This window comes from Bos grunniens, chromosome 24 (assembly GCF_055505025.1).
Source record: "Bos grunniens cultivar Pamir isolate PY7600 chromosome 24, Bosgru_T2T1.0, whole genome shotgun sequence".
In the NCBI taxonomy this organism is placed as follows: domain Eukaryota; kingdom Metazoa; phylum Chordata; class Mammalia; order Artiodactyla; family Bovidae; genus Bos; species Bos grunniens.
The window spans coordinates 39,022,730-39,045,496 of NC_141188.1; the positions used below are offsets into that span (position 1 = coordinate 39,022,730).

The window sequence follows — 22,767 nt, forward strand, 5'->3', positions numbered from 1 at the left end:
CTAATTTTTAAAACTGTTTTAGCCCCCAAAGGTTCTATGGAATGCTTTTATCCAAAAGGCTGATTTTTCTGTATTGTATTTCAAAGTGTTGGAAATAGAGGTTTTTTTTTTTTTTTCTGTATGTAGTTTCTTTTTAACACACGGTCCCTACTGAAACACGGTGTTTATTTATGCAGAGATTCACATGAGTTCATGGACAAATCTTTGACATTCCTGACCTGCCCACAGTCAGAACAGCTGAAGCTACATGCCTGGGAAAGTGAGATCATTATTTCAATCCTAAAAATAACTTCTGCTGTTTGCAGGAATGCAGGACTGTTTTCAGAGTTAATCAGGAAATGGTAGACAGTTTCATTTATTTTGGGCTTCAAAAATCTGACTCTTGAGGATTCGTGAGTTTAAGAAAGATCTTGAAACACTGGGGGAAAGTTAGGTGGGAAGAGTGGATGGACAGTTAGCCTATGAAGATGAATATTGGACTGTTAATTCATAATTTTACCTTTTATACTACTAATAACAAGACTATCCTTGGACAAGACTGTTAGCTCAGGGAACATGCAATTACTGAATGCCTTCAGGGCGTTAGACCTTCACACCTAGCAGAATAGGTGAGCTGGATTCTTTAACCTCATGAGGCCAGCTTTATAGAACAGGAGTGGAAGAACCAGTGATGAGACTGCTCTCGTGCCTTTTAAGATTAGGCTCTTAGCACCTGCCTTAACTCTTGCCTTTAGTGTGTTCCTGAATTTCATTCAGTGGATTAAATAAGCAAAGTACTTTTATCAGGCTGTAGCTATGATACTGAAATTTTGTTTGTTGAACTAAATTTACATTTCAACTGGAAAAAAAAAATCGCTTCTGCTTTATTAACAAGTTTCCAGTGAAGAACAAATAACATTGTTCCCATACTGGGGTGGGGGGCGGGGAGCGGAAAGTAGCCTCATCTACTGAAATGATCTCTTGCAGTGTCTCCATTTCCATTTCAGATAACTGCTCAAAGAACCAGCCACCGTTAGAAACAGTGGATGGTCTCCCCTGAATGAAATGTCTCCTCATTTAGTAACAGTATTCTCCACATGGAAAGTAGGCTTTGCATAATTAAGATGATTGTCAGTAAAACGCTAAAGCGTGTACTCCAACAGTGAGTGCGTTTGATAGAAAAACCAGCCTCCGTGATGAAAAGCCATACTTGAAGCAAACCATTGCAAAACTTCTGATAAAACCAGCCTAATGGGGGCAGCCTCCTTACCCACTTGCTTATGACAACAGTGCCATTCCAATTCCAGGGCCCTGATTTTACTTGATCGAAGAGCCTCTATACCTGGATGAGAGCAGCAGTTTATGAGTGCTGCTGGAAGAAACAGGAATAGGCCTGGCTATACGAGACAAGTGAAAGCAAATTATGAAAAGGAAAGGCAACCAGTTTTTACAAAGTATGAAGAGAGAAAGAACCACAAGAAATATAACTAGACTACAGGGTGTGCTGGCAAGTTGTAAGGAGGATCAGATAGATGTTGAAAAGGGCTTGGACAGTAGATAAAGCCACAAACACAGTGTGATGGAAACCAGGTGAATAGTTGGAAGAGTGAGGTTAGTCAATAGTGTTAAACCACAGAAAAATTTGAATACTAGGTTTTCATTTGGGCTGTTAGGTAGAGTTTTGAGTGCAGAATTAAATGTAGCAGGAGACAGGGACAGTGTCTAGGCTTGGGGTTCAGTCCAGCTACGTTTTAACCTTGTTCGTGCTCCATCATGGCTTTGTAACTTTAAGAGAGTTATTTGACCCCCTCAACCTCTGTTCGTTTGTAAAATGGAAGTAATGTTCTTGGTTCATAATCGGAACATAATCTATGAATATATAAAGCAGCATTTTTGTGATTAGGAGCAGTATGGGTTTTAGAGTCAGACTTGGCTAAGTCAATTCTGCCAGTCTGTTCTTTGATGAGCTTCGTGTCCTTGGGCAGGTCACCATAAGTGTCAGTTTCCTCACCTGTTTAGGGACAATACCCTCTATGTTTGTAGTAAATATAGAAACACACTAAAGCTAAATGGTCTAGCATTCAGTAGGTATTCTGTTTACCAGCTGGGGCTGTTTGGCAGTGGGAGAGGCTTATAGGGAAGGCAGGACCGCAGGGCATTTGTTTAGAGAAAAAGCGAATGAAACCAAAGGAGTGATGTCTAACAGATAGAAAACCTAGATCACATGTTGTAGGATTATTCTTAGAAAAATAAAAATGGATAGTGCTCCCTCTGAAAACAGTAAAGGGTAGGTAACAGGAGTTAATCCTAGTTGGAGATTGGAAGACTGAGGTTAGTAGAAAAGTCTACAGGGGTTTGATAGTATATTATCTCAAACTAGAATTTTATTAAAGAGTTGTTATTAGTATTTAATGAGAATATACATAAAAATGTGTGGTATAGAGTAGGTCCTTAAACAGTTTACTTTAGATTTCCAAGTAGGTCCAGTATGTCAGAACTGTTTGTATCTTTCTAGGTCCTCTTTAAGTGTACAAGTTCTTGATTTCCCTGCAACCACGGTTTTTATCTTTGCTGTCCTGAAAAGCATTGCTGGCGCTCATCCTTCAACAGCCAGTTTTCCCAAGTCCCTGTATCTTTTTATTCTAAGTTTCTGTGTGACTGCTTAAATAGCAGGCATCATAACTTCTCTTCCATATTAATCTACATACATTTTATATTTGTAGTAAGTAGACAACTTGTTTTTTAGTTTAATGTATCTTAAATTGTCATATTTTGGCATACCCACCATTTTTAAGTATATTACCTTTTTTTGAACCATTCTTTTTAATGACCACAGTAAACAATTATCTTTGATAAGAGTATGCCATAATTAACCGTTTCCCAAGGACTGGATACTTATTCTACTTTTAACAGTGCTAGCCAGAAATTTCTGTGATGATGGAAATGCTCTCTGTGCTGTCCAATAAGGACACTAGGTCCCATGTGACTATTGAGCACTTAAAATATGTCTCAAATAACTGAATTTTAAATTTACATTTAAATAGCCACATGTGGTTAGTGACCATTGTGTTGGAACACAGTTCTAGTAACAAATATAGAGATCAAAGACCGTGCAGTCAGGGTATCAGCTATGATCTTATTTAAGATGGCCAGGGTGAGGACTTATTGGATGGTTAATAGTGCACACTAGAAGAGCTCTGTGACAAAGACCTCTGAAGCCAAAATGTTATGATGAGTGGGGAAAAATTTAATTATTGGGCCAAAGGGGAGACTGCAGCTGAGGGAAAGGGTAAATATTTTAGAACCAGATATGATTTCTCAGCAATTGGTTTCAGACTCTAGAGAAAATACATTCAATTAAGGACCTGGGGGCAGTGCTACTCCAGGGAGAATGCTGGGTGATTACTAGGAATGCAGATTCTTGCCCTACCCTTGACCTGAATCTGCCGGAGGAGGGGGGGGTGGCGGTTGGGCTTTTTTAGGTTTTTCTTACTGGTGCTACTGTTTTAAGAACAACTGGTATAGAGTGCACAAGGTTCCTACGACCTAGGAATTTCTAATCAAAGATTCCTAGATTTCTCATCACTTTCCTAGAATATAAAAGACTGGATTGTTCTCCCTAGCATCCAGCACACGTTGAGGCAAGACAGTGTCCCATTATCCAGAACTAGTTTTATCCAACTATAATATTCCAAGAGCTTCCCTGGTAGCTCAACTGTAAAGAATCCACCTGCAATGCAGAAGACTCCGGTTAGAGAAGGGAACCACTCCAGTATTCTCGCCTGGGAGATCCCATGGACAGAGGAGCCTGGCGGGCTACGGTCTATGGAGTCAGAGAGTCGGATGCGGCTGAGTGACTTTCACTTTGATAATATTCCAAGGTTGAAGGAATATGAACGCTAGAACAAAACTGGAGTAATGCATTTTGGTGGTGTCCTTTGTTTTGACCAAGAGCATGGTATAATGCCTGTGCGCGCTTGTGTGTGTATGTAAGTTTGTACTGTAGTAAATCAAAGGAAAGCAAATGAATAGTTTTACCGTGGTTGAAAGGAGAAACTGTCCTGATCAGGGCGTACACCTGATAGATAACGTGAGGATTAAGACCGGAGAGGGCAGATAGAACTCTCTGGGCGTGCAGTTTGTAAAGAAAAGGCTTTCCTGCAGGCGGACACCGCCGGCCGCCGCCCTCTTAACCTTCCTCAGTGTGACGCGGGACGGAACCTGAAAAACTACTCGTTTTATCTGAAACTCTGGTGTAACCAGGCTGGGTGTACTTTTATCTGCCAAGCGACAACCCTGGGTGGGCGGCGCCCGGCGACCCCCAAACCGAGGGCTCGCGCCGGCTCGGGAATGCGGAAGGGCTGCGGGACCCGCCGCCGATGGCGGGGGAGGAGGGCGGGCCGCGGGGCCCCGGCCGCGCCGTGCCAGCTCCGGACCTCAAGGCCCGCGAGACACAGCGGAAACCCAGGCCGCGGTGGTCGGCTCCAGCTCCGCGCCGGGGCGGACAAGGCGAAGTCGGCCGCGGCGGGAGCGAGAACCGTGGCGCGTCCCCCTTCCCGGAGTTGGGTCCGCCGCGCCTTCCGGTGCGACTTCCGGTCCGCCTCCCGAGGCAGGAAGTGCCGGTGCCGCAGCTGTCGCGCCCGTACCCTCGCAGGTCCTGTGCAGACAGCCCGGCTCCTGGTGCTGGTGTCCGGCCGCGGTGAGTGGCGCTCGCCCCCGCGCGCGACACCCCTGGGGCCGCCCCAGTGCCCTGCGCCTCCGGCCACCCGACCCCAGCCCCCGTCCCTGGTGCCGGCGGGCGGGATGGGCGGGGGCTGTGGGACCTGTCGGTGGGATGGGGAGGGTCGGGGAGGCGGCCTTGGCCGCTGCCGGCCTGAGGCTGGACGTCGAGGGGTCGGGAGGCTCAGGCGTTTGGAAACGGGCTGGGGAGCCGCCCTGCTGGCGGAGGCGGCCGGTCCCCGGCGCTGCGTCACCCGACGGTTTCACACACCTGGTGCCTCGGCGCCCCCCAGCTCGCCGCGGCCTGGTCGGTGGGTGAGGGGGGTCTGTGCCACACACAGGGCAGGGTGCTCTGGGGACACAGGGGGCCCGCTAGTATCTGGTTCTTGCCGGGAGTGCCGGGTTGGCACCGGCTGAATGGAACGATTTCCGCAGGAGTTTTGGCTCTTTCGCAGTATCTCGCATCTTACAAAGATTTACTCCGTTCCTACCAATGAAGAAGAGAACAAATAGCAAAAATCAGGAAGGGTTTCCTGAAAAAAACGAATCGTGACCTCATTGGAGGCCTTGGACTTAGCCCTGGGAGGGAGAACTTACTATTTCTGGCTGGATCTGTGGTAGGCGGTAACAAGACCAAAAGCTCAGAAGGTGGGAATTGTGTCGTGTGAAAAGGAGAAGACGGGGAGACCAGCCTGAACGGAACAGAACTGTGATGGATAATAGCTAGAAGTGGGTAGATCCGTGGGAATCTTTTCACAGATGTCTTGCAAACTTGACGAGAAATAAAAATTATGTAAGAGGCATTAGGGAGTCATTTTGGATTCTTCACTAAGGGAGAGAGATGAAGAAAAGGGTGTTTAGAGGATTAGTTTGGCAGCCTTGGTTAAAGATGGATTTGCAACTCTCCTTCGGTGAGAAAAGAATCATAGCACTCCAGAATTCAGAAGAACTTTATAGGTTATCTTTAGTCTTATAATGGAGAAGAATGAAATTCAGTGAAGTGAGATAATTTGCCCAAGGTCACTTGAGGGGTTCACCTGGACCACCCATTTTCTCTGAGCATTAGATGGACTCTCTTGGAGCTTATGGTTAAGTACACAGCTTATTGTTTGTCCAGGCTCTGTTGAATGAAACAGCTTCTATGGTGACTGACTCGGTTTATAGTTTAATGAGACTGAGTTTGGGCAAGATAAACTGCAGCTTCTGAAAAACAAAAACAAAACTGCAGCTTCTGAAGGACAGGTCCCCGGGTGAGGGCTGCTGGACTTAGGAGAGATAAAAGGACCAGGAGCCCCTAAGAAAGCTGGTTGTCCGTCTGCCAAGGTTCAAAGACAATGTGTATCTTGGGATGATTTTGGCATCTTCCTTTGTTCTGCACCTGACCTGTGGTAGCTTTGCTTGTTACCTCCAGCCAGCTCTCCACATTTTCTTGGTAGAGAATTTCAGCTGCAGGGCATTAAGAGCTAGTGGTACAAGCGCTTGAGATCGACTTCCTGAGCATGATTTTGCATCTAAGTTCTACTTTTTTCTACCTGTGGCTCCAGACAAATTATGTATTCTACTTGCCCTAATTTCCTCATCTGAGAAATGGGGAAAATAACAGCACCTATGTCAAAGTGGTTCTGAGGATTACATAAGTTAATGCATATGAAATGCTTAGACCAGTGCCTAGCACATATTCAGCACTCTTATTAGCTTTGTTTGTGTCAGGTGTGGAACAAGGAGTGACTGGTACATTTTGTTAAGGATCTCTTGCTGAGAGTCCATTGGAGTTTATGGGTAGACCTTGGAGAAAACCATAATTGGGGAGTCAGACCTAGGACCTACCTTACAGAGGACGTATGTGTATGTACTATTTTGAGGAGGCATATGTATTTGTTCGCTTGACTAGTGTTTACTGAGCACCAGCAATGTGTAAGACGCTATACTTAACCCTGCAATCTTTGGTAGATAGGCTAAATGCTATAAAAATGGACATGTAAATGACACGGCAGTGGAATACGACTGGGCAGTAAAAGTAAAGAAAAGAACCACTGATAAATGCAGTGAGATACATAACTCTCAAAAACATTGAGTGAAAGAAATTGGACACTTAAAGTATGCACTGTATAATTCCATCTGTAAGAAGTTCAAAGTCAGAACTATTTACGGTGATAGAAATCTGAGCAATTGTAGCCTGGGGAGAGAGTGATTGATTTGGAGAGAACTTTCTGGAGTCATGTTTGTTACTTGATGGTTGGTTACTTGGGGTGGTGGTTATATGGTGTACATCATTTTTAAGATCTGTACATTTCACTATATGTAAATTTTACTTTATTGTTTCACAATAAAAAGATGATAGGGGAGTAGAGACGATAGAAAGTTTACTACCAGTTGGGATGATCATAAAACCCATAATAAAGCAATGACAGCATTATAATGTATGTGATAAATGTTAAAATGTTTATAGCATGGGGGAAACTTCACCGCTGCTAAGAGAAAAGCTGTAAAATTGAGTTTGGCTCTAAAGGAAGTAACAGATATAATAATTTATGGAACTGATTATATATCTGCCTAAATAGGCAGCATAAAAACAATAATATGTCATTGAGTATGTCAGGTTAATTTTGTGGAGTATTTTAATTTGATTATATATTCAATTCTCTTGATTATTGCTGTTCACACTTGCTCACATACCCAGTCATATGATCTTCCCAATTAGCATGAGCACTAGTCTTGACTACAGTAATGGCCATGGGAATTCACGAGATGTTCCTGCAGATGCTGATAGACCTTGGCGAAGATGAGAATTGAATCAGGAATGACCTTAAGTTTTAACCCAAGAACCACCCTCTACTTGTTTTGCGTTCATCCACTCTCAAACCTCACTCTGTGCCTCTGCTCACAAATCAGCCTTGAGAGGAGACCTTCTAAACATCCTGTCCCCAGGCATCTCTGCTGTAGCATGGCTAAAACTTGAACTGTCTGTCATCCCTTTGCTCATGAAACCAGCTTCTCCTTTCTCCCCCAGTTACCTCATTTTTGAGTGGCACCATTATGTTATCAGTTTTTCAACCAGTCCTTGAGAAAAGCAGTCATTCAAGACAAACTGAAGAAAACTCCAGTTAGAAAGCAAGAACTAGGAAATCAGCATAGTGATCAGCCTGAAGAAGAGGATAGAGGTTGGCAATGGGAAAGTTGAGAAAGGAGTGGCTGTTGCACTGAAGAGAAGAATCCTCTGAACTTGAGAGAAACCGAATGGAGGGAATTAAAGCTTGCTAACCAGGAATAGAAAGTTTCCCTATCCAGTGCAAACATGGCTGTGGCCCCTTCGTTTTAAAAATTCTTTGGCTATAATTCTGAAGTAAAGGCATTGCCCTATTAAATATTGTAGATGCCAAGGAAACACAATGGCTTGCTTAGTTTTCAATGAGTATATAAGATTATGCCCAAACTTAGCACCTTAAGAAAACACTACAGAGCTTCTGAGGGCCAGCAATTCCAGTGCAGCTTAGCAGGGTGATTCTGGCTGTCTTGAACTTGGGAGTCCAGATGTCAGCTGGGTTTGCAGTTGTTGGACAGAGGATCCACCTCCAAATGGCTGACTCACCTGGATGGCAGGTTGCTGCTGGCAGTTGGCCGGCAGTCCCAGTTCCCTGCCACGTGGACCTCTCCGTGGGGTCGTGTAGTGCCCTCATGACCTGGTGCTGGCTTCCCCCACATTGAGCAATCTGAGCGAGAGCATGGCAGAACCTACAACATGTATTATGACAAAATCACACCCCTTCATTTTCACAATGTCCCCTTGCATATGAAGAGTGGCAGAATATGCCACCCCAAAATATGCCACTTTGGCCTAAAAATTCTTTTGAGCTGAAGGCAACTGAAAAGAGGCAGACACAAGAAAATCTCTTTGCCCTCCCTCAATTTGCCTGAAGGGCTTCCCAGGTGGCTCAGTGGTAAAGAATCCACCTGCCAGTGCAAGAGATGCAGGAGATGCAGGTTTGATCCCTAGGTCTGAAAGATCCCCTGGAGAAGAAAATCGCAGCCCACTCCAGTATTCTTGCCTGGAGAATCCCTGGTGGGCTACAGTCCTTGGGGTTGCAAAGGACCCGACCGAAGGACTGAGCACAGGCTTCAGGAAGTTTGCCGAAAGGCAGGACACAAATTTACAAAGGTCTTCTTTCGCTCTCTACCAGGAAGGACAAAGGTTGTTAAAGAGATAACTTTAGACTCTTAGAGGGGAAGGCTGGACTGAAATCCCAAGGGAAGGCTTGCCCTTGTTTACAGTGTGCTTTTCACCTTCGTCCCTGGCCTCTCCCCTTCACACACGCCTTTCTTCTGGCTTTAGCTGAGATGATATTGAAGCCAGAGTTCTAAGCTACCTCTGAGAGTTGCATTTTCCCTGGGTATCTCCCAGGTAAACATGAGATATACACCTTAATAAACTTGTTTGGTTTTCTGTTGTTAGTCTGTTATTGCAAAGTGTCGGGCAGAAACTCAGAACCACAGCCAGTGCCTTCTAAGTGGTTAACTCAGTGATTCTCAACCTTCACTCTACATTGGAATCACGTGGTTTGTTTTAAAAATACCAATTCATAGGCTTCACCTACAGACCTTCAGTTTCCGTTGTACCAGACCAGGACCTAGACATCACTTTTTAAAACTTTCCAAGGTGATTCTGATGTGCAGCCAAGATCGAAACCAGAGGCTAACTGCTGTGAGAGCTGTATCTACCTGCCATATGGTAGCGTCACGTTGCTGCCTGAGATGCTGCTTAGGAAGCTGACAGAATGCGCCGTAAGCACCTCTCTCCCAGGTTCCCAATAAAGCCATAGAGGCTGGACGAAGTTCTCAAGCAATTGCTGCCTGTTAATGATCACGGTGCCCATGTTTTGATTTGCACAGCACTATTGCAGGTGATTTTGCAAATATTTAGACTATGATCTAAATATGTTGACACTATAACCACCTCTACCACCAGTATTCCTATATCCCTGCCCTTCTTTAACCTGTGAGTAATACATACAACCTTTAGTTCACTCTGTATCAGAAATTTACAAAAATAATACAATAAAAATTTTGAAGAGGAAGTGAGACTTTTGTTTTATTGCTGTTAAGGCTGATTCACTACCTTATATGCTGTGTTCTAAATGGTTATTTTTTGTAACTAAGAATGGAGTTCGGTGGGTTTTATTCATTTGATATTTATAGGTCAAGTAGTAATTTGACAGTTGCAGGTAAAGATGTCAAGCCTTTACCTGTCATGTCAAACCAAGACAGGTACTGGGAGGAAATACTGCCATTTGATAAACCCAAACCAAGGCTGCAACACTGCACAGCTGCAGGGGGTGCCTTTCGTATTTTATTCCCTTCCCATTCAGCTGTGCACTTCTAATCTGTGCAAATAAATTCCCCAGAAGAGTTGGAATTTGAAAACTCAGTTTCACTGGGAATTACATTTAGAGGAAAGTAGCTGTTCAGGAATGTTGGATTATACTGGTGAGTACTGAAAGTTTAAGAACTATTTTGTGATTAAAAAAAATAACTGGAGGGACCTCCCTGGCAGTCCAGTGGTTATGGCTCCCCGCAGTGGAAGTGCAGGTTCAGTCCCTGGTAGGGTGACTAAGATCCACAACCTGGGCTCTGTGGCCAGAAATAAAAACTAGAAGAATTGCATGAAGAATATACAGGTAAAATCACCTTGAACAAATGGGGTTGAATTCTAGGTCTGCCACCAGGTGACGGTGGGCAAGTTGTTTGACATCTTTGCTGTTCAGTTCCTTCATGTGTAAAGCGGGCATGGGAATTTAACTCACCTTTGTGTCTAGCACATGAGTCACTCTGCAAATGGGAGTAGCCATAAGTTGAGTAGACCTTTAGTTCTCTCTGGTGCTAAGGCATTTGGGGCTAGAATAATAACAAAAACAAATACATGAGAAACTGCATGGTGCTTGGGCACATTCTAGGCATTTGGTGTTGCTGAAGGAAAAGTAGAAAGCAGAGAATGGCTAGAGAAATGTCATTCTAGAGCAGGGGAAGGTGTGCATGCTTAAGAACTTGTACTGTGTCCTGTAGGCATGGGTGGAGGGCCGAAGAGTTCTCAAAAGGGAATGATGTGGTTATTTCATGTTTTACACGCCTCTGGCTGGAAGATAGAGTAGTTGACAGGCCACCAAGAGGCAAGGAGGTTGGTGTGTTGGCCATAGAATATTCTACACAGAGATGATGAGGGCCCAGAGTAAGGTCGGAGAAGGCAATGGCACCCCACTCCAGTACTCTTGCCTGGAAAATCCATGGACAGAGGAACCTGGTAGGCTGCAGTCCATGGGGTTGCTAAGAGTCGGACACAACTGAGTGACTTCAGTTTCACTTTTCACTTTCATGCATTGCAGAAGGAAATGGCAACCCACTCCAGTGTTCTTGCCTGGAGAATCCCAGGGACGGGGAAGCTTGGTGGGCTGCCGTCTGTGGGGTCGCACAGAGTCGGACACGACTGAAGCGACTTAGAAGCAGCAGCAGCAGCAGAGTAGGGTGGTGGCAAGAAGATGAGCAAGTCTGATATCTATTTAAGAGGCTGGGCCTGTTTCATCGGGGAGAGGGACAAGTCAGGGATGACTCACCGTTGTCTGGCTTGGCGAGAGAGTAAGTGATAGTGCCATCAACTAACAGGAAACAAAGCTGAGAAAGGTTAGGAGGGGAAGGTAATTCAGTTTCTAACATGTTGATTCTGAGAGTCTGTGGGACATCAAATGAGTGCCTCACACCAGCACAAATGGCTGTTTGAGTCCACAGCCCAAGGGAAGGGTCTGCCCTGGGAATGCAGACGTGGGAGTCACAGGTGTTGTCAGAACAGAGCCGATGAGATCATCCAGGGAACGCAGAGTTAATTTAATGAGCCGTGGACCGTGAGAATGCTGGGGAACGTGAATATTTAAGTGAGTGGAGGAGAGAAGAGCCTAATAAGAAACTGGAGGAAGACCAGGCATAGAAATAGAACTGAGAGGGGGCCTGAGAGACCAAGTCAGACCAGCATCTTACTTCAACCAGGCGTCCCAAGCTGATGTTCAGGAGTCTCCTTCCTAGGAGAGTGAGGTCTTCAAGGATGGGAACCTGGGGCTCCTGTTCCTTTTGGGACAGTTCACTTCTGCTGTTACAGTTCACCAAGGCCAAGGGTTGCTGACGCCTGAAGAGAGGAGGGATAAAATGGTGTCAAATACAGCAGAAGGGTCCAAGAAGACTTAAACGGGATTTGGCAAATGGAAAGTGCTTACAGTAGAGAAGAGAGAGCCAGATTGTGGTGAGTGGGAAGTGAGAAAGTGGAGAAAGCCAAGATATTTATCTCAGTAGTTGAGAAGAAAGAGGAGGGAAGTTTCTTTGGAGGCCAGAGTTTGTTTCAGATTGATTGTTTTGCTACAACTTTGCCTTACTTTTCAGCTGATGTTTTATTATCACTTGATATTTTATATGTGTACTTTTATGGATACCATATACAAATATAAATGTACACTAGTTTTAAATGAAGTGAAAGTCGCTCGGTCATGTCCGACTCTTTGCAATCCCATGGACTGTACAGTCCATGAAATTCTCCCGGCAAGAATACTGGAGTGAGTAGCCTCTCCCTTCTCCAGGGCATCTTCCCAACCCAGGGATCAAATCCAGGTCTTCTGCATTGCTGGCAGATTCTTTACCAGCTGAACCACAAAGGAAGCCCAAGACTACTGGAGTGGGCAGCCTATCCCTTCTCCAGTAGATCTTCCTGACCCAGGAATCTAACCAGGGTCTCCTGCATCGCAGGTGGATTCTTTACCAACTGAGCTCTTAGGGAAGCCCAGTTTTAAAAGAAGTACAGAGAAAAAATCAACTTTTTTCTTTTTAAAGAAATCATGGTATTACTACGTTGAGCCATATCTGCTCTGTAACAGGTTTTGACTGGGGGCTCAGACTTGCTCACTGTATAATGGCTTTTCTAGCCTTACTGGGTTACCTGTCTCTTCTCAGCATCAGCTTCTTTGACAACTCCAACTAAGCTTCAAAGATGTTTAAATATAATTTACTTTTGGGTTAGCTGTAAGGTTAGCATGAAACAATTGATCTTTTTTTTTACATAAAGATTTTTCTCTGGGAGATTTTTCTAAATGACTCTATTACAAATACAATTTGTTGAAACTGAAGGAGAGCACTAATTCTTGCCTTCAGATCTACTGTCTTTTATATCTTTTGAATCTTGAAGAAATAGAGTCATAGAATTTTTAGCATGAGAAAGAATTTTAATCCCACAGTTTTGGAATGTAAGGAAGAATTAAAGCAGAGTCAAGTGCCTTGCTAGTGCATCACATTCTGTGTCCGACTTGACCTTCAATATAACTGAGGTCACATACAAGCCAAATTACAGGAAGGGGAAGAAATTAACATTTATTCAGGCCAAGTGTGCAGGGAGGGGAAGGAGTTGGAATGTCAAGAGTAAGGACTCTAAGGCTGATGTGCTTCAAAACTGCAAATGGACTAAAACAATACGGATTTGAAGTCCAAGTCTGGAAGGCCTAGAGACCCAGGTCCAGAGTTCCTCTGCTCAGCCACTGCCCCCACCAGTCATCTGCCTTTGCGCTCTGTGGCTTCAGAGTTAGAACAGTCCCCAAGGCCCCCGTCATTTCTGACACCAAATTGCAGTTTTGGTTCCCTGAGATGACCAATGCTCAGGTTCAGTAATTCGCTAGGACTCACTGAGAACTGTGACACCTGTAGTTCTGGTTTATTACAGCAAAAGGACTCAGACTAAAATCAATCAAGGGAAGAGATATGCAGAGCCCAGGAGAATTCCAAATGCTCAGCTCCCAGTGGTCTTCTCCACGGGCAGTGTTGCTTCCTGGTAAGATGTGACAGTGTGCACAGACTATTGCCTGCCAGAGTAGTGTCTCCCCTTGCTTGCTAGCTGTAGCTTTTGCTGGGAACCTGTCCCCTAGCTACTGTCCACTGCTCCTAGGCCGATCTCAGTTTCCAAAGTTTGTCTAGAGGCCAGGCTGATAACACCTGACCCCAAGACCCCAGGTAAACGAGGCAGGACATCCTAAGGACTTAGAGATTACCTCCCAGGAGCTGAGGACCAAGGCCAGACCTCTTTTGGGACAAAATTAAATTCTTTACTATACAAGGGCCATTAATTATTTTTTTTAACCTAATGAGGGAGTACCTGTCTCTCAGGGCCATTGTGAACATTGAATAAAACATTGGATCAAAAATTTTTTCTGTGGCCTTCTCTGGTGGTCCAGTGGCTAAGACTCCATGCAAACAAATATTTAAAAAACAATTTTTTTTTCTGGTGTCCATGGTAGCTAGTAATGGTAAAGCTGAGATTCGAACTCAGCACTTTTCTAATTCCAAAGCCAGTAGTCTATTTGTGTTGTGTTTATATCAATCGAAACTGCAAATAAAAATGGAATAAGGAAATTCCCTGGCAGTCCAGTGGTTAGGACTCTCACGGCCAGGGACCCAAGTTTGATCCCTATTTGGGGAACGAAGATCCTGCAAGCTACATGGTGTAGCCAAAAAATAAAAGGGAATGAGAAGTGTCTATTCTATTTGACATATAAATTATTGGTAGTAGAGTATTAGAGGCTACCACTAAAACTATATTACAGAGAATTGAGGAGTGTTTGGGAAGATGAGAAAATGGAGAGATTTGAGAATTAGACTACTATTCTAAAAGTTTTGTCTGGGGAAATAGAAAATGAAGATGTAGCTAGAAGGGATACAAGATTAAAGATATGTTTTGATTTTTTTTTAAATGAGAGCCTTTTGAGCATGTACTTACAGTGACTGTACTAGTCTCTTTGCATATATCTCATTTAATTCTCACTTCTGTTAGAGCAGTTATTGTGTTTTGCTCTAGAACAGAATTTAGTGAGCTTCTCTAAATTTTCAAGCTGTATTTTGCAAAAAACCAAGGCTCAGAGAGGTATGTAATGTTGGTGGTAAAATGGAGTTAAAAGGTATACCTGCTGCATAGGATTGTTGTGAGGGTTAAATGGGACAGTCTCTGTGAACTGAGATGTCCACTTTGGAGTCTTAAGGGGAGCCCCCTGTCTTCAGAGCAGTGCTTGGCACACAGTAGCACTCGGTAAAAGTGTGAGCTATTGCTGCATGCTTCAAATCTCATTCATGTTTAATAAAAATGAGTTTCATGAAACTTGGGAGAAAGCTACACCAGTACTTTCCTATTTCTTCAAAACTTCCTTTTTCGTAGATGTTTTTTGTGACATTGGAAATACAGTTTACATGTATAACATAACCCAGATAATCATTCTACGTTGAGATGTTTTTACTCACTAACTTTAGGTGTCATGAGTCCTTTTCTTTACTTTGTGCTTTATGCCTTCAGTTTTGCTTTATGTTCTTTTCTTTTCAATTCTAGAGTTAAACCGCCACCATGTCGAGCAAAAAGGCAAAGACCAAGACCAAGAAGCGCCCCCAGCGTGCGACCTCCAACGTGTTCGCCATGTTTGACCAGTCCCAGATTCAGGAGTTCAAGGAGGCCTTCAACATGATCGACCAGAACAGGGATGGGTTCATCGACAAGGAAGACTTGCATGACATGCTTGCTTCTCTAGGTAGACTCTTATGTTCTTAATATGCCTGCCTCCTCCAACATAAACATTAATCAGCATTTTATGAATTAATGTTTGTGTGATGTGCAATTATCCATCTCAGAGGCCTGTTGAGAGATGTTGGGTGGGAGATGCCCTACTGAAGTAGGGCCATTCACAAGAGGATATGCCTGCAGGGGTGTGGGCCTGGCAGCCTCTCTGGCTGGGCATGTTCCATTCCTGTGGCTAAATATGATAAGTCCACTAGGTGAAAAACCAGGGAATGGCTAGGTGACAGAAAACCAGAATCTTAAACAAAAGTGGCTAATAATATAGTATATGCTATGCTATGCTATTCTAAGTCACTTCAGTCATGTCCGACTCTGTGTGACCCCATAGACGGTAGCCCACCATGCTCCCTCGTCCCTGGGATTCTCCAGGCAAGAACACTGGAGTGGGTTGCCATTTCCTTCTCCAATGCATGAAGTGAAAAGTGAAAGTGAAGTCGCTCAGTCGTGCCCGACTCTTAGCAACCCCATGGACTGCAGCCTACCAGGCTCCTCCGTCCATGGGATTTTCCAGGCAAGAGTACTGGAGTGGGGTGCCATTGCCTTCTCCAATAATAATATAGTGTACTAAGTAGTAAAGGTTGAGAGTAGGTTGTAAGAAAAGAGGTGACATTAATAAGTGATCATGATCATCTCAAGGAGGAAGGCCAGGTCTCCTAAAAAAAGCAGGGGGAGGGACACAAGGAAGGGGACTTTCACACTTTATAACTTTTTTATAATTACAGAAATGAAAATGTAAAGGTAGGGGATTTATGGATTTTTATACATTATTTGGGCTTTCCCAGTGGCCCAATCCACTTGCCAGTGCAGGAGACTCAAGAGACACGTGTTCGATCCCTGGTTTAGGAAGATCCCCTGGAATAGGAAATGGCAACCCACTCCAATATTCTTGCCTGGAAAATTCCATGGGCAGAGAAGTCTGGCAGGCTACAGTCCATGTGGTCACAAAGAGTCGGACACAACTGAGCCTACACACACTCACACACATTATTTAACTACAGTTGATTTATAATATTGTGTTAATTTAAGGAATACAGTTTCAGAGTCTTTTCCATCATAGATTATTAGAAGATGCTGAATAACATTCCCGTGCTGAACAGTAAATCTTGTTGCTTATCTATGTTATATATAGTGATGTGTATCTATTAATCCCAAATCCCTGATGTATCCCCTCCCCCACTTCCCCTTTGGTTACCATAAGTTATTTGCCATGTTTGTGAATCTCTTTCTGTTTTGTTGAAGTTCACCTGTATCATTTTTTTTTAAGATTTCATATGTAAGTGATTTTTTATATTTGTCTTTCTCTGCACCTTACTTGCTTCCCTTAGTATGATGATCTCTAGGTCCATCCATGGTGCTACAAATGGCAATATTTCATTTAAAGATACAAGATCTAAAGCAAACAGAAACTACCCTCTGTCATTTTGGTTACATGGGTGTTAATTTATTATTCTTTATGTGATTTTGTTGTTTTGATCTTAAGGAAGGAAGGGAAAGTCCTTGTCCTGCCTGAGTCAGCACTATCTAATGGTTAGTAGAAAGGAGTGTCAAGCCTGGGGGCAGGGGACACAAGTTAAGCATGGCCCACAGTTAGGGTCTGTACTTGAGTGTTTCTGTGTTAGACTGAGAGCCAGAAACGGCTATTCCAGGGCCAGGGACAAAGGGAGAAAAGGTGTTACTTTTTTTCCTTTTAATAACCACATAATTTCATTCCCCTATTTTACTTTTACTTTTATTCACCTAACATTGTTTTGAAAATATTTTAAAATTTGTTTTTAATTGGAATATAATTGCTTTCAGTGTTGTGTTGGTTTCTGCCTTACACAATGTGAATCAGCCATAAGTATACATATGGCCCCTCCCTTGAAAACTTTTAAGCTAATACAAAGTTGAAGGAACAGTATAATGAACATGCTTCCATCCTTTACCCAGATTCAGTGGTTGTTAACATTTTGCAACATTCCTCTTAGTCAGAGTGAGAGTGTTACGGAAAGGAGTATGTGTGGGGTCCGTGTGGGGTCCGGCTCCTCTACGCCCAGAAGCCAATAAACAGGCCAGGTTGGTGGGAAGGAAAGTTTGCTTTATCTCAGACGCTGGCAGCTGGGAAGGGAGGCCAAACATCTGTCCAAAGGCAGACTCCCCACCCCTCCACTGGCAACCAGTGGGGCAAGAGCTGTTGTAGACAGAAGGAGAGGGCTGCATGTAGAAACAGCACAGTCAACCCTGACAGTCATCTTCAAAGTGGTCATTGATGGTCTGACCAGAGTCATCTTGGTTGTTTTAAGTACAGTTACTCTTCAGTTCCAGGATTCGTTGAGACCAGTTCTCAGAATCGTGGCAACTTATGTTGTGGGTGGTGTCCGGTCATCGTGTGGTTAACTTCTTCACCCTGGTGTTTTGGTATCTATAAGACGGCTCCCACAGTGTGACTCAGAATATTATCTATAGCCCCTGAGAAAGAACTAAAGGTTCTTGACTGTGCTTGATGACTACATTATTATTATTTGGTCTCCTTTGACTGTTTTCCTTTGCTTCTGCATTTCTCGTTTCTCCGATTAAACATATTCTCTGACTAAACTTATTCCACAGACAAAAGGCAGGCAGAGGACACGGTGGAGGGCAAGTTCTGTTTCAAGAGTGAAGACAGGATCCGACTTGCTGACTTGCAGGCGGGGTGGGTCCCAGTGTTTTCCGCACGCCGAATCACTAAGTGTACTTCAGGTCACTACCGAAGAAGCCCACCAGGGAAAATTACGGGTCTTAGTTGCATTACAGAGGTTGAACATCAGCCTGTTCCCTCCTGGTAGATGTTAGTTAGCTTTTGTTGGGTGAAAGAGTTGTGGTACAATAAGAGGCGGACTTCGAGGACTTCGATTTGGGAACCCCATACCTTTTAAATCAAAGTATATTAGACTCCTTGAGTGGGTCCATAGGTGCCTAGCCTAAGGCAGTTCATTTTACATCCTTGTGTCTTCTTTGTACCCAAGTACTCTTCACACCTTTGGGTTATACTTTTTATCCCCCAAAAATGCTGCAAGAGAATTGGGTTAGGCCTGAAGATAGAAAAGAAAGGTTTTTTTTTTTCTTTTTTAACCACTTTCACTTATTTAAAGAATCTTGAGATTAATTTGGGGCTGATTTTGTATTGGTATGTTGAATAGGTGTACTGAATGAAGATTGTAATGCAATAAGATGGATGCCAACCTGGCACTTAAATTCCATTCAGATTCCCAGGAGTAAAACTTACATATGAACCATCATTCTAGCATGGACTATCATTAGAGCTTAGTTGGGTGTAATAGAGACATACTGACATATATGTTCTTTTCATGGAGAATCGTACAAACTTAATGCTGGAAGGGAAACCTTCTGGAATTTAACTAGTCAAGTCATTTTACAGATAGAAAGTAAATCCTGGACAGGTGCCACCCTCCTCCCAGGCACGCAGCCACGGGCAGAACTGGGGTTCAAACCCACTGCTCCAGACGCTTCCTTCAGGGCTGCTTTTCCCACGCCATGTGGACTTCACAAGCGCTGGGACCGGGGAGGCTCTTTGTTACTCCCACCAATGAGGCCATTCTAGGGGAATTTCTCCCAACTGCCAGCAGGTCAGGGGAGTTCCCTCCCACTGTACCGGAACAGGGAGACGTGTTCACGGTTGGAACTGAGGTTAAGATTTCCCATCATGAACAATGCTAAACAAGACTGCATTTCAACACCAGTAATGGCATCTGGGCATGTGTCTGACAACCAAAAAGAATGTAATGTAACAGTGTTTAAAATGAGCTCCCAGTTCTAAACCAATCTAATGGTTTTAGCTTAAATTACTAACTTATAAATAAATTGTTTGAAGCATACCAATTATGGCTGCATGTACCACAGTTAGAAACATGAATAGATTTTTTTAAATAACCAGTATTGAAATGTCCTGATGGGTCTTTAATCAACATTCCGAATGTGCTAATGTGGCATTGCCTGTTTCATAGTTTCACGTGTTTGTTTTGTTTTGTTTTGAATGAAGAATAGTGAAGGAGAAGGAAATGGCAACCCACTCCAGTATTCTTGCCTGGAGAATCCCATGAACAGAGGAGCCTGGCGGGCTGCAGTCCATGGGGTCACAAGAGTTTAGCAACTAAACCACAGTGAGGAAAAGTTGCAGAAAGTATCAGTGAATGGACAATCTAAGCCCAGAATGCATTTTTATAATGGTGTATCTAAGATTTTTTATGTTATGGGCTACCCTCATGGCTCAGTGATAAAGAACTACCCTCCCAGTGCAGGAGACGCAGGTTCGATCTCTGGGTCGGGAAGATCCCCTGGAGAAGGAAATGGCAATCCACTCCAGTATTCTTGCCTGGAGAATCCCACAGACAGAGAACCTGGCAGTCTGCAGTCCATAGGGTTGAAAAAGAGCTGGACATGACTTAGTGACTAAACAACAAACAGCAACAGCAATGTAAGTTAACTGAAAGATTAGTTTTATGTAATGGTGGTGTAACTTTAAAAAAATACATTGTGGAACATAACAATAACAGAATAGTTATTTATTGAAATGAGTTCTTTGTCCTTAAATGGGAAAATGTGAAATTTTACAGGGAAGAATCCAACCGATGCGTACCTGGAAGCCATGATGAACGAGGCTCCAGGGCCCATCAACTTTACCATGTTCCTCACCATGTTTGGGGAGAAGCTGAACGGCACAGACCCAGAAGACGTCATCAGAAATGCTTTTGCCTGCTTTGATGAAGAAGCAACTGGTGAGCACTCTTTGTTATGCCCTGGCCTCATTCCAGACTGTGTAAAACGGTTTTTAAGAAATGAGAAAGATTAGTAAAATAATTTTTTTTAATGAATAAAGGGAAACCATCATTTACAATAGGACAGTTGACCGAGAAGGGCCAAAACACAGGGATGTAGGTCATATAGCTACACAGAGTGTGGTGTTAACCTTTGAATTCGGTTCTGAGCATCCATGAAAGCCAGAAGAACTGGCCGGTAAATAGTATTTCTTAGACACTGAAAACTACGTCTTCAGACTTTAAATCTCACCAAATAGTATGGTTCACTAACTTGAACGATAAAACCTTAGGTTTTTTTCCCCCTTATTATTTAAAACTGAAAAAAACCTTATCCATTTTCTTACTCCTTTCATTTTCCCCTTTGCTTCTGCATTAACCCTCTGCTCAGCCACTCACATCTCCTCCTCAGATACACCTTGCATCCTCCTTCCTGCCTCCCCATCTCAACCTTTTAAAACTGCACCATCCTTCATTTGGTCTTAGAAACACACTGCCCTTCTATCCTATATCTGTTTTATATATATATATGGAATACAAGGGTTTTTTTCCTCCTCTGGAAAATACTTGCTTCAAATTAATTTTGTAAGCATATGATCTACTAACTGAGCTTTTAAAATGATTTAATATTAATAAAGAACTCTAAAGACAATAGGAAAACATAATGATATGGTTATATATTGCTTTATTTTTGTTCATGTAAATGTGTATGTTAAGAAATACCTTGTAAGATTGACCAGATTGAGAACCAGATCATTAGAATGCTGGGCAGTGTTCACAACTCCCTTTTCTCTGCTGCCTTCCAGGCACCATTCAGGAGGATTACCTGAGAGAACTGCTGACCACAATGGGAGACCGGTTTACAGACGAGGAAGTGGACGAGCTGTACAGAGAAGCACCTATTGACAAAAAGGGGAATTTCAATTACATCGAGTTCACTCGAATCCTTAAGCATGGAGCGAAAGACAAAGATGACTGAAGGAACTTGAGCTAAAACTTTCCAGTTACTTTGTCTTACTCTATACTGTTTCCTAGACATTTCCCCCCACCCCCCATAGGCCTGTTGCATGCAACTTTGATTCACAGCTTTGCCTTTTTTTTTTTTTTTTGGTGTATTTATTCTAGACCTTCCTGCCACTTAGCACTTGTATAATCAGACTGCAAATGGGGATGAAGTTGTAAATTGTATTGAAAAAAGAGATTGCAAATAAAAATCAACAAATGTGAAAGCCCAGGAAAATATATCCGGTATTTCTGGTTTTGCTGGATTTTTACATTTTTATATAATAAAAATGCTATTTTGAAATAAAGATCATGCCGACTCAAATGGAATATAATGGAAAGTTGAATACCTAGTAGTTGGGGGTAGTCCTTTCTTTAGATTTTCAACTCATATAATTCAGATTTCACAGGAAACCTTTTTCACATACTTCAGACAGTATTTTTAATATAAATTAACATCAATATACAGTAAAAACTAGTTATACCTTAGTTTCTTTCACGCTTCTGGTCAGATGTTTAAATTACTGAATGATAATACAGAATGGAACTAAGAATACATTGACCGTTTTCTTAATCCAGGTCTAGGAATACGAGGTAAAATCTGATGAATAGTTACATTGTGTAAAGCATTGTATGTAAGCGATTTTCAGTGAATCCTCCCAGCAACCTTGTGGGATAGATTTCGGTTATTTCAAGAGGAAAAAATGGGTTCTGGGGAGTTGAGTGATTGATCTGAGTCTCTACCAGACCTGGGATTCCAGGCCAGGGCGCCCCCTCCCGAGTGTAGATGAAGAGACCACCGTGCTATCTCTGAGAAGCCTTGAATGCTTAAAAGGTCACGACATTTTCATTACATTCTAACATAATTTTATAGTCATTATTGAGATTTAAAATAACTTGAGGGACATTGTTGGAACAGAATTCAGAAAATTATATACCAGGTAAAAAAATAGAAGACCAAAGACTATACGCCAATAAAGGCCTGTCTAGTCAAAGCTTTTTTTGACAAGATGGTTTTTCTAGTAGTCGTGTATGGATGTGAGAGTTGGACCATAAAGAAGGCTGAGTGCTGAAGAACTGATGCTTTCAAACTGTGATCCTAGAGAAGTCTGGACAGCAAGAAGATCAAACCAGTCAACCCTAAAGGAAATCAACCCTTAATATTCACTGGAAGGACTGATGCTGAAGCTGAAGCTCCAGTACTTAGGCCACCTGATGCACAGAACTGACTCATTTGAAAAGACCCTGATGCTGGGAAGGATTGAAGGCAGGAGAAGGGGATGACAGAGGATGAGGTTGTTGGATGGCATCATCAACTCAATGGACATGAGTCTGAGCAAACTCTGGGAGATGGTGAAGGACAGGGAAGCTTGGCGTGCTGTAGTCCATGGGGTCACAAAGAGTCGGACACAATTTAAGAGACTGAGCACTCAGGTACCGCCCATGAGGTAAGCAGGGCAAGTAAGATTCCTGCTTTTTTTATAAGAGCTAAAGTTCAGGAAAGCTGAAGCAACAGTCCAAGGTCCCACACTAGAACAAGAATCCACATCTGGCTCCTTTTTCTACTTCCAAGTTCAATGTCACATGCAGTGTCAAAACCAGAGTCACCATGTGGGGGAAATACTGGGATCATCTTGACTG

General features: G+C 43.1%; 1 protein-coding gene across 1 annotated transcript; it reads left to right on the forward strand.

The window, feature by feature from the left end:
• Window positions 1-4,585: 4,585 nt before the first annotated feature.
• On the forward strand, window positions 4,586-21,434 carry LOC147346095 (myosin regulatory light chain 12B). The gene is made up of 4 exons (XM_086373107.1): window positions 4,586-4,678; window positions 15,089-15,284; window positions 19,924-20,085; window positions 20,931-21,434. Exons 2-4 carry the CDS (start codon window positions 15,104-15,106, stop codon window positions 21,101-21,103), a joined length of 516 nt encoding a protein of 171 aa, XP_086229233.1. The 5' UTR covers window positions 4,586-4,678; window positions 15,089-15,103; the 3' UTR covers window positions 21,104-21,434.
• Window positions 21,435-22,767: the final 1,333 nt, after the last annotated feature.

Coding starts and splice junctions, on each gene's coding strand:
- LOC147346095 (XM_086373107.1), top strand. CDS start 15,104: ATGTCGAGCAAAAAGGCAAAGACCAAGACCAAGAAGCGCCCCCAGCGT. Junction 15,285..19,923: donor TGACATGCTTGCTTCTCTAG/GTAGACTCTTAT, acceptor GAAATTTTACAG/GGAAGAATCCAACCGATGCG. Junction 20,086..20,930: donor CTTTGATGAAGAAGCAACTG/GTGAGCACTCTT, acceptor GCTGCCTTCCAG/GCACCATTCAGGAGGATTAC.